Source organism: Meleagris gallopavo, chromosome 14 (assembly GCF_000146605.3).
Source record: "Meleagris gallopavo isolate NT-WF06-2002-E0010 breed Aviagen turkey brand Nicholas breeding stock chromosome 14, Turkey_5.1, whole genome shotgun sequence".
Classification (NCBI taxonomy): domain Eukaryota; kingdom Metazoa; phylum Chordata; class Aves; order Galliformes; family Phasianidae; genus Meleagris; species Meleagris gallopavo.
In genome coordinates, this window is record NC_015024.2 from 18,608,891 (window position 1) to 18,620,943 (window position 12,053).

A 12,053-nucleotide genomic window follows, 5' to 3' on the forward strand; every position below is an offset into this window, starting at 1 on the left:
AAAAAAAAAAGTAAAACTGTTCTGTGTCTGGTTGCTTCTGCATGTGTCTAATAACATGGCCCTTAGAAAGCAATTTGGATTAATTAGAATGTCCGGGCACTTTTGCGATAAAGACATGCCTAGTAATTATCCAGTGTCCAGAATAATCTATCGAGCTTGTGAAGTTTAAGTCTGAAAATTATTCTCCCCTAAGTATTTTTCTTTCTAGCTGTATTTCTGTTATTAAATTTGTTTTCCCACAAGTTAGATAAGAAGAAATGTAATTATTTAGCTGGGAAGCATAATGTTGAGGTGAAGAAAACCAGTGAAGGTAAAAGCGTGATTGTCTTCTGTTTTTCCTGGGGTAGGGCATAAATATTTATATACGTGTAGAATTGCATCTTGATGACACAATTTCTAAAAGGCCAGAGATAAAATGTAAGGAAATAAAAGGTATAGATAACCACTGAAACTTCGTTATGTCCTATCTCTGTATTTATGTCCTCATCTGTATTTTAGAAGGAATGTCACAGATTTCTCATGTAATTATAACCCACTCTCGCATCTCGCTGCATTTCCTCTCCGTTATGCCTCACACCTTCGTCCTGAAGGACCTTGTTGGGCTTCTTATGCTCTTAGGAGACAAGAAGTCTTCTCACTCATCCTAATGTTGATTTTGAGTAAAAAACAACATGAAATCAGGGGAGGCCACGTACCAACTCACAGCCTCACTGCTGAGATCTGTCCCTGCACCCCAAGGGCTGGGTTGCTGGCTCTTGAAGCATCACTTGACTTTGTTCAAATGATGATATAAATGTGCTTAATTTTAAGCGTGTGCCTGGTTTCTCTGAGAGAGACTTCTCATTAACTGAGTTGTTAAGCTTGTGTTTGTAAGTTCTCTCTCCGTTATAAATAAAACCCTGCTCGTATTGCTCTTCCATCTGCATCATACAGAAAGGGCCCCATGTTCCTATCATACTGTGTGTATTTCATAGTTGTACTGTAGCCTTGGCTACAGTTCGTGTAGCTCATACTTACACAGTAAAGCCTTTGTGTTAAATTTCCCTTATGGAAGTTTAACACAAGAGTTCTACTGTAGGGTTGTCACTGCTGCAGCAGAAGGTAACTTCCAATAGAGAGGTACAAATAACTTATCAAGGATTTTATTACGCAAACCCAAATATACTCAGCTACTGCTACAGCAGTAATGAACACAAGTGAATAAAAGGCTTCTAAGTGCTCTTCTGAAATGGAGACTTCACTCCAGATATTTGAAATTGAGAACGCACTTGTATCATACATCTGTTTAAATGGTATGTATGTAGGAATTTCCTATTAACAACGTGATTCAGGAAGGATCTGCAATACTCATACTTCATTGTGTTCTTCCCCTTGCACAGGAGTATTTTGCTGTAGGAAACAGCTCTGTGCTTTAGGTACTGGATACCACTGGAACTCGGCACACTTTTTCAGAGAAAATCTCTTCTGTGTTTTGTCATGGAAATAAAGTAATTGTGTCACTGGGAAAATAAAAAGGGGAAGAAAAAAGAAGGAACCAACAGGTTAGATTTTATCTTATTATCCATTTAGACCATGGCTTGTTTCTAGTTGTGAGCATCAGTTTACAGCAGGAGGGAGAATGAATGCTCTGTATGCAGGCACAGGATAATCTGCTGTGTGTATTCCATCTGCAGCCATTAGCCAAAGGTCACTGATGTTATCTATGTTTCATCCCTTATCAGCAGCCTCCCAAGTCCAACATCGTGTTTAATGCTGCGCTGGGTAGAGATGCAGGGAACGTAACAGTGTGTTTCAAACACACACAGGAGCTCAGCTGCAGTGGCTCCTCCTGCAGTGCTGCTCATCCACACTGGGAATGGTGGGGACTGCAGCTGGGCCGTGGAGCTGCACCACCCCAGTGATGGGTAGCACTTGGAGATGTCTCTGTGTGCTTCCATTCTTAGGTTGGTAACGTCTGATCAGTGAAAGCCATTCACAGGAGTTCAGTTTTGCTCATTAGGATATTCAGCTGCTTGCTGGAAGTTCATCTTTATTTCAAAATTGCAAGCAAACAGTCTTATTTTGCAAAGCAGATGCAGAGGCTCGGCTAGAAATGCAATTGGAGATATGCTCAGAGCTGAACTTGACGGCTTTCATTGAGCCCAGTAACTGAGCTCTGAAGGATGACTGTGCTTCGTGTTGTGCCCCACTGCAATTTGTTTCCTCTGTGGTGGCTTTGGGTGCATCTGTGTATTACTTGCAGAAAGCTGTGTCATCTTATTAGGCTTTTTTGCGTATCAGCCAATCTGCAGAGATGGGTCTTGGTTGTCTTTGTCTTTGTGGGAATACTTTCAAAATAATGAGATTAATACTTGCTGATTAAAAAAACTTTTGAAATATGCATAGACAATGTAAGGTTCAATTATGTGTTTAGGAGACTGGAGCAGTGTGTACACATAAATAAAACATAAAAGGGTGTTTGCTGTGTTTGTCTTCTGGTTCTGCTTTATTTTCAAAACAACAATTAGCATTTCTGAATCTATATTGGGATGTGTGAGTTCTGATCACTGCAAGCATATCCATACTTCTGTAAGTATTTGTATATATAAACATTCTTCTATATGCATTAACATCTCGATCTGCTCATAGTGACTGACTTCTTGAGTTCTGGAGATGTGATGTGAGTGCCAGGGAATGGTGAAGGTATAAAAGGGAAAAAGAAATCCAGCTGGTGCTGTCGTGTAGATGGTGTTCAGCCCCTGGTGCTCTGCTCAGCGCCCCTCTGAGTGGTTGAAGCAGTCCTCAGAGTGCTTTGTTGGGTACAGACCTTCACGCCGTAGTAAGTGGGCTTCAAAACTTGAGGGATTACTTCTGAGTCAAGGATGTATTGAAATGTGTGCTCAGAACGTGCCTTCCCTCGTCCTCTGAGGGACGTGGGAACCCTCAGTGTAAGCCCACTCAGTGCTGGACCTCACCTCTGCTCTCCCGAGACGCCCTGTGTTAAGACAAACATTAATCTTAGCAGTCTGGATTTATTTTTGACATGAGCTGGCTTGTGATGTGCGGTACTTAATGGGCAGGCCTCAGTTTGGTCCCTTTGATATGTCATTGCCTGTTTTATCTGCCAGAGACCTTAAGCTGTGATAGAAGTAAACAACCAAGAATGCATTCAGTCTTGGCACAGGCTCAGTGCAGAATGCACCTCTTAAGCTTTTTTGTTTTCTTTCATATAGGATCTTTGTAATTACATTTCAGGTAACGCAGAATGTCATGGGAGGAAAGTGTGACAGAACATCCATAGATTTATTTTGTAGTCTGCATCTGAATCACAACACAAGGTTGATAAGCCTGTCGGTGCAGAAGCTGCTGTGTGGTACCATATGATTACAGAATGTGGCTATTAGAGGGGTTAGAGGGTCCCTGTGCTCCCATCACCTTCTGTGAGTTCAGCTAAAATTTGGCTTGAAGTATTAGCTCATAATAGACAAGAAGCTTTGATGCTTTGTTAAGATTTCGAATTACCTCTAGCAGGGTGCCATCTATTATTTTAATACTGCTCTCAAGCTTACATTCTATCAGCACCAGAGTTAAAATATGAAGAGCTGTGCATTCTTGCATTGCAATGGATGGGCAATCGCTGCTGATATTCTAACTGATGTATCCTAGGAGGAATATTCTAGTTAATATTGTAAAATCAATGAATATGCACTAGTAGATATAAATGTGCTGTGCTGGTCGTATCTCATCCTCCAGATCTGCAAATCATTATTGTGTTGTTGCTTTGCGAGTTTATGAGCAAGCCAGCTACAATTCTTAACAACTTAAATGTTCACTTAAAAACATGAAGTGCAGAAGTTTTGTAACATTACGTGTCCTTTTGTCGTTATTATCCATAGTGTATCTGATGCAGGAGATGAGTAATGCTCTTCCCTTCGGGGGGCTGTCGGAGGCTCCCTGCTGTGGGATGGGTTTGCATGGGAGCTGGGTGAACTGTGGCATTGAAGGAGGGGACCCACTGCCAGCAGGGAATCCCACCTGCAAGGAGAATCCTGGGGAAAAAGGGGTAGAAGTGATCAGATTTAAAGTAACTTTAATTTTTTTAAAGGTTAAGTCAAGATGTACATAGAACAAGAGACACTGAAATGTAGGGAATATAAGTAAAAAATTGGTCTTGCTTCTAAGAAGTGATCGCTGAGAAGCCATATTCTTCCTGACTACATAAACGCAACTTTATGATGAGAGAGAAAACTTCAGATCGGGCAGCTGTGCATTGAGTTATCTTTCTCCATTTCACTGTAAATTGAAAAACTGATTTCTGGTTGGTTTTTTTTTTTTCTGTTGAAAATGGACGTTCCAAAGATGCATTGGGAAAAAAGTCCTGAAGTATGGCAATATGCAGGAGAAATTAACTGCTCGCGCCATAGCGGTTGGTGTTGCGCACACAAATAATATCTGCCAACCAAAGGAATGCTTTTTTCATGCTGTTGCTGCTGTGCTGTCACAGAACAGCTGATCCCACTGGAATGCTAAGGGATATGACGTCTTTTGATAAACATGGGAGCATATTTTTGCCTCCTAAAAGAGCAGCCTTAAATATGTATGAAGCTTTTGTGTCCAAGCTGCACGACTGAGATTTTTATTGTAGCGTTTTCCATAGGGGAAGATAGTGAAAGAACAGTTTAATTCCATTTGGGCCTCACCTGTTTCTGAAATAATGTGCAATATTGGCAGTGCTGTTGAAACCCTATTCTGCCTTCCTCAGAGGCATTCAGCTTCTGCAGCAGCAGCACAGAGGGAGCTTTGGACCACCTGGTCTGAAGGCTTGAATTAATGGCTTGTAGGCACCAGAAACTTTCTGAAATGGGTCACAGACCCTGCTCAGTGGGGCTTGGCTATAAAGAATGGTCTTTGCCCTTCAAAAAAATATTATTAGATTTTGAAATGCAAGAAGTTACTCACTGGAACTGTAAATCTCCAAGCATTCAACAGAGCGGGTTATATCAATATTGCTGCTTTACTCATTCGGTAGTTCTCTGTTTGCAGGAGGTTCTTGAGCAGGTCTTTGGTGGGTCCTTATTGCAGATGGGGGTAATGCAGGCAGGCTTGGCTTAGGGATAAAAGTCTGGAATTGCAGCCTCATAGGTGTTACTTTCAACTTTGTTCTTGTACCTCCTCCTACTGTATACAGCATTAAATAAATAAATAAATAAAAACTAATATGCTTTCTTTACTTTTTTTTTTCCCCTCTAAAATGAATAGCAGTTCATTTTTTCAAGTGTTTTTACAGTTTTCTGACAGTGCTGAAGCTGCCTGGATAGGAACAGGTTAAAGTGACTGCAGTCACATTAAATGGGAAAGTCTTGCTCTGCAAGGAGTGCAATGTCATGGAAGAGTTTTTTTTAAAATTTCATTTATAACTATGTAGGAAAAGTAATGAGCCTGTAGGTTCATTATAAATTGATTCACAGTACAAGAATTTGCAGATCTTAACCACCTGGAATACATTTGGTAGGACAGTAAGCTGTCTGTGTGCCTCTGCACTGTAATGCACAGATTAGAAAACTGGAAGTATCAACAATGGAAGTATAAATGGAAAATTCTTAGAGCAGAATTGGTAAGCTTGTTGAGACAGGTGTCTGTTCTCATTTTTGAGAAGGACAGTAGGATGTACAGCCTCATAAAGAGTTGAGGTTCTTACTTCAGTGCCAAGACCAGTTTCCACTACAACTGTAGATCTTGGCTTCAAGTCATCTACTCAATGTTCTTTTAGCATTTAAAAGCTAAGAGATCACCTTCTTTTGCAGCTACAAAAGCCCAAGCTGTGCCACAAGCTCCTGGTTGCCACAAGTAGACGTAGGCCAAGGCAGAACCAATGGAGGGTATTTCCGTTTTATGGATACCTCTCACATTATAGTGCACTTATATATTTGTTTCTGCTTTCTGAGTTGATAAAATGCTCCATGAGCTATGTGGACAGGACTAACTGCCATAATTATTGTTTCTTTAATTGCTACAATTATTTTTGCTGGAATAATTCATAGGCTTGCTTACCTGCTCTAGAAAAGGAAACAGAAAACACCCTGTAGAGACATGGAAAATACTCCCGACTTGCCAAAGTCATTTAGATTGTCTTTCTACTCGATTGCCATGAAGGTTGTACTAGGGATGAAGGTTGATTTATGTGCCTGTGAAGGGTCTTTTTCATATATTCTTTTCAGATCTGGGTTAAATTTAAAACAAAATAATCCCAACCAACCAAACAAGTAAATTAAAAAAATATATTAAATGAGAAAATCTGCAGTCCTTATGTTGTATGTTTAAGAAATCCCAAGTGGCGTTGGAGATGCTTCCTTTGGTAATGGGTTTCCCCCAGTGCAGTGCTGGCAATGAAGGAGCTGCAGATGGAAGTGCCTCACTGCCCACTGCGGCCCTGCTGAGGCCTGGCGCTGCCCTGCTCAGCATCAGGCCTACCCAAGGGCTGCTCCTCCCTCTTAACTTTCACCCCACAATCTGCACCACGCTTCTGAAGTTTGTTCGTTGTGTAGTGGAACTGAAATATGTGCTGTACAGTGAGACAGTTCCTTGGAATGAAGTTGTGGATATCTCCTCCCAGTCGTTCCCTGCGTCCTGTTGGTCCATTACCCTTCCTGGCACTGCTTCATTCTCCTGCTGCTGTCTCACTCATGAATTATCTGATGCTGAGAGGTCCACACCACAGTGACCTTGTCTGGTTTTTCGCTGATGATGTGTCAAGAACACCAATAGTTCTCTATAAATAAGGAATTTTGGAAACTCCCCAAAGGAAAAAGAGCTTGAGCGAGGGTTGGAAGCTCTGACAGAGCTCCTCCATTGCAGAAGCTGAGCACATCTGAAAATCTCTCTTTAAAACACTTTGAAAAATGGAATTAGATTGCTGTGTTAATTGTCCCGTTGGTCTCTGAAATGAGGTTCAGAGAAGACCCACTGGCTGTGCAGACGGGGGAGGTGGAGCTCACACAGAGTGCTGGGCTTTGGCAGAAGGGGCCAACTTGGATACAGGCTGAATTCGTGTGCATGAATCATTTATTGTGTTGCTTTTCTTAGTGTTTCTTTTCGTGCTCTTGAAGATATTTCTGTTTTATTCGATGCACTTCTCCTCCAGGCTCAGCTTCTCATTTGTATCTGATGTTGCTTATATTTGTATTTCTGTACCTTATGAAATATCTGTCCAATTCCCGTGTAGCTGATTGTGTTGATCTCTAATACCTGCTTATATAATCATTGGGAATTCACTGTGGATAAAGTAAGGGAGAGGGTGATGTGAGCAAACAGGACCCTGTTTGAACACCAATGGCATTAGTAATTGGTGAGCAGAATGAGAGAAACTGAGGTGAGCTGTAAATAGATTCATGTTTCTGAACATTTTCTGATATACAAATGCCCTGCTTTAGATGTGCTGCTTCTGTTATGGCACAAAGGACTTTGCTCCTTGGTGTGACTTCTGCATGCAGCAGCAGGTTCGCCAGTTGTTTGCACCTTTTGCACCATGGCAGAGCTGCCAAGAAATGTTCCTTATTGTTCTGACAATTGATTTACATGAAAGCTTTTTTGCAAATTGTTTTGCCTTGTTTTCTAATTGTCAACATTTGATTCTTGAATGTAAAAATCAGCTTGAAATGCACTACTTGTGAAATTTCATAATAAAACATAATAGAGAGGGATTATCAAAAGGCTTTAGTAGGATTTGCTCTCATCATTATCTAAAGCTGTTGGGAATATTACTACCCAGTCTTTTACCAGCCCTACAGGAAGAATGCAGAATATTTGTCCACTTACACATGTTTCAGGAAGACACCCCAGAACAGGGCACGTGGTGCTAGATTGGCAGCTCAGGACAACCTGTACTTGTTGTACATCAGTTACTGTCCAGCCATGCTGCAGGGCTGGGGATGCACTGCTGGTGTTGGCTGTGGGCAAACAGGCTCCAGGTCCCACCCCATCCTGGAGGGACTCAATGGGAAATCTCCCTCCAGTTGTCCATGCAAGCACTGGGATGTGATTGAGTCTCATTTTATACCTCTAGTAAAATGTTCTTCCTGTTGGGAACAAAGTGAAATGTAGAAAGTGTAGATGAGTTTTGCCCAGAGAAAATGGCCAGTTAGAAACTTCAAGTAGTTTTATTTCAAGACAATAAAAACAATTATGAGCAGTTCACAAGATGCTGAAGCTGTTTGTTATGCCATGTAAACATAGGTGAACAAAGAGAAGTCGTACTAACTGATGATTAAATCCTGACATGAGAGATTTCTACATGAATAAAATCCAAGACCTAAACAGATTCAAGACTGTTAGTCATCCGTCAGCTCACACCAAAGTGTTCAGCAGAGGAGGGAAAAGTCTTCAGGCATCTTGCTTGTGCAAAGTGGAGTTGCTGGCAGGATTCTGCACTTTGTGCAGACTGGTGCTACTCTGCCAAATAAGAGAGTCGAGAGGCTTTCTCAAAGTGGGATATATATGTGTATTTTTTTCTTCCATGGTCAGGAACTCATATCAGTGGAACCTGATGGGAAGTTGAAAGTAAGGTTGCAGCCAACTGTGAACTTGAAATTACACTCGTGGGAGCTCATTAATATCTCAACAGGCATACTCACGCATTATCTTAATTTGCACAGGATCCTTAGGAAAATAGCCTTTCTCAAGTTTTCTAGTGACTGTCCTTTGCTGAGGAGGCTCAGGTGGGCCATTTCATTCATCCTTCAGTACGTTACTGAGGAGAAGGGAGCTACTGCATTGGCAGATCAGTTTTGATGTGTCCAAAGTGGGAGTATATAGTGAGGAAGGTGGATAACTCAGATTTTACCACAGAGCAAACCCTTCAAAACTCTACAAGTTTATATTTTCTCAGTCGTGTTTTACTCGGAAACACGCAGTTCTAGGCCTAATGTTGGAAAACGTTTCATGCAGACCCTGCTTTTCCAGCAGCCCAACCAAAAGTGGTGCAGGGATTCAGGGAGATCTTCATTAGCAGAAGAAAATGAGATAAATGAAGAAGAATGCTCAATGTTAAAAATGAATTAAAATTAATTAATCACTAACTAATGCAACGCTCCCAGCATAAATCATTCAGTGTTATTGTAATCAGAACATCGGCCAGGGAAGCAATATGAGAAGCTCTGGGGTGTGGTGTTTGTCACAATCCTGCTGAAAACATGAAGGTTGCCTTCTTACAATCCTGTCTCTGCCCAGGACCTGCTCTCCCTCTGCTGGCACCTCTGCATCCATCGTGGAGCTCTGGGCATGTTCCTGCCCTGCTGGCTGCTGGTCCCTGCTGTGACCTGTGGAAGGGAAGGGAAAAATAAATCCTTTAGATGAGACCAAATATTTGTCTGGTTAATTAAAATAAGTGTGCAGAAATGCTCTGTTCAATGATTTCTTGTTGAATCCACACAAAACGTTACCAAAATTCTACTTTGACTTCATGTTGCTTTCAGACGTCCTGGAAGAGGTGTTGGTAGAGAAACCAATATATGCTCTGAATACTGAGGTGATTTAAACAGCCAAAAGTGCTTAATATTTTATGGACAGAGGAAAAAGACTTAAAAACAAAAGGTCTCCTAAGTAATATAAGCGCTGGAGCAAATTCTGTTGGAGCTTCTCTTTCTGCAGTAGTGCAGAATATGATCCTTTTGATTTCCAGTTGAAAAAGTAGCTGTTTACAAGTTGGAATACAAGCACTTGCCACAGATTAAAAAATCGTATTTCTTCCTTCCTTTTATTTATAATTGATGGTGCTGCACTCGGCATCTCAGCACAACTCTGTGTAGGGGGCTGCACGTACCGGGTGCTCGTGCAATTAGCAGCACCTGTAAAGTCAGCATGGTTGACTGTTGCCTTTAATGTAACGCCATCCAAAGGGGTGATGAATTAAGCCGATCAGCAGCTGAGCAAGTTCCACTGGCTGCATTGTACAAAGGAGAAGAGAGCAATCCCAAAATATCGCTGTTGTGGTGAACAGACACCAGCAAATTAGGAATGTGAATTATTGTGAAGGTGCTGAGTGTTCTCTGTGCAACCCTGAGCTAGATGAGAAATCAAGAACCACAGTAAATCAGCACCATTGATTTATTTATGTTTTGAGAGTGGTCCCCAAGCTTTGCTGGCCCATAGGCAAGCAGTGAGCAAAGAAATCACGTGCCAGCGATCAGCACCGCGCTGTTATTGCTGTCAGCCTCAGTTTTAACTTCTTTAGCGTTCTGTGTCTGGAAGATGTCTCAATGAGTGCCTGCGTCGTTCATAATTTCGGGTTGTTTGCATGGCTTCTCTTTGCCTACTAGGTCTGCAGCAGCAGCTCTGCTTTGCAGCCCTGCTTTGGCTGTGGCACACAGCCCGCGACCCTTTGCACTGCTGCGGTGGCTCTGTCTGCCCCTCACCTCTGTGGGCAGGGAAGGCGCTGAGCCCACACTGTAACACTGCCTCTGCTGGGAGGGCAGGAGAACTAATAAATACCCACAGAAATGCTGAGTAGAGAGAGTATGCAAGAGATACTTGGGCTGAGGCATGAAATACTGACCTTGCCAAGGCATAACAATCTAAAATCATTATGTATGATCATGTTTGTGTATATCTCAAGTCTTTTTTTTCCCCTTCTTTGGCATCTCGAGTGAGAATTATGGAAGGCTCCTTAAATTAAGGAGAAGTCCCAGACTGTTACTCAAACGGTTGCATAATGTGTTTGGAGATTAACATACTGCCAGCTTGGTGACTGCTCCAGAGCCTTTGTTATCAGGGAGAAAATAACCCTAGACAATATCCCAGCGTGTTGTACAAAGTAACCCACCTTCTTCCCACAGACAGAGGAAGGCTCCTTCTGTCGTCCAGCCAGGACAGGTCTGGATTTCAGCTCTGCTGAATTCAGCATCCAAAGTGACCCAATGGTGCTCACAGCAGAACGCCAGTGGAGAAGTGGTTGGTGTGCACTGCACTGGGTTGTGTGAAAGGAGGAAATGTAAATGTGAACATACACGCCGTTGTTCTAATTTGACTAATTTTGTCTAGTTTTACATTTTTCTTATTGATTTCAATGAAAAGATTGGTGTTTTGATTTGTGCATTGCAATGGAATGTGGCAAAGAAATGTAGACGGGTGCAAGGAAGATGAACTTAGGCTCAGCAGAAGCTAGATGCTCCAGCTAACTGCTGTGACAAGTGCAACGCATATGTGAATGTGTATATTTATCAGAAATTATTTTTCTCTACAGATCCCACAAATCAGTTATGCCTCAACTGCACCAGAGTTGAGTGATGACAGGCGCTATGATTTCTTCTCACGTGTGGTTCCTCCAGATTCCTTCCAAGCGCAAGCAATGGTGGACATTGTGAAAGCTTTGGGATGGAATTATGTGTCCACTTTGGCATCTGAAGGGAATTATGGAGAAAAAGGAGTCGAGTCCTTCATGCAAATTTCCAGAGAGGCAGGTAGGCAACACCCGTCCTCCCTCCAGAAAATGCTGTAGAAGTAATGGATGTTATTTTGTACCAAATGTTATGTTATTTTTCTGGAACATATATTTGATTCTAAAGTTGCTCCAGCTCTTTGCAATGCCTCTGTAATGGCTCCTGGGTGCTCTCTTTCCTAAATTGCTTATAGAGTTTCAGAGAATTTGAAATGTTAGTGTTTTTCAATCGTTTCTGGAGAAAATAGAAAGCCCTGAGTCTTATCAAGCTTCTGGTATTCTGCTGGACAGCATTATATTATGTTGACATGGGTAGAAGACAGATTTTAAAATGCTGAGCTTTTATCTCTCCACAGCTAGAAATTGTTTGAAGGCTGCTTGTTGCTACACATTGACTCGTGTCATGCTGCTGCTGTGCACGTCTCAGATTGCTGCCAGTGTATTGCTTTTCTGTAGCATTCCTCTTGACCAATTCTTTTGAGAAAACTCATACATCTTACCTGAAAGGCTCAGGATTGCTGTCCTGGGGTAAGGAGGCACAAAGCCCTGCAGCATGGTGTGAGGCACACCAGGCCTCTAGTGGGATGCAAAATGCTTTTCTTGTTGCCTGAGTGTTTCTTTTATTTTTTTTCTTTTCTCTTTC

General features: G+C 41.9%; 1 protein-coding gene across 3 annotated transcripts in view; it reads left to right on the plus strand.

Annotated features, from left to right (window-relative positions):
- Positions 1–12,053, plus strand: part of GRM7 (glutamate metabotropic receptor 7) — a 219,705-nt gene that overhangs the window by 63,516 nt on the left and 144,136 nt on the right. For all 3 annotated transcript variants that reach the window (XM_031555627.1, XM_031555624.1, XM_031555625.1), the window contains exon 2: positions 11,216–11,432. In XM_031555627.1, coding sequence (XP_031411487.1) covers positions 11,216–11,432 — 217 coding nt within the window. The remainder of the gene's footprint in view (positions 1–11,215; positions 11,433–12,053) is intronic.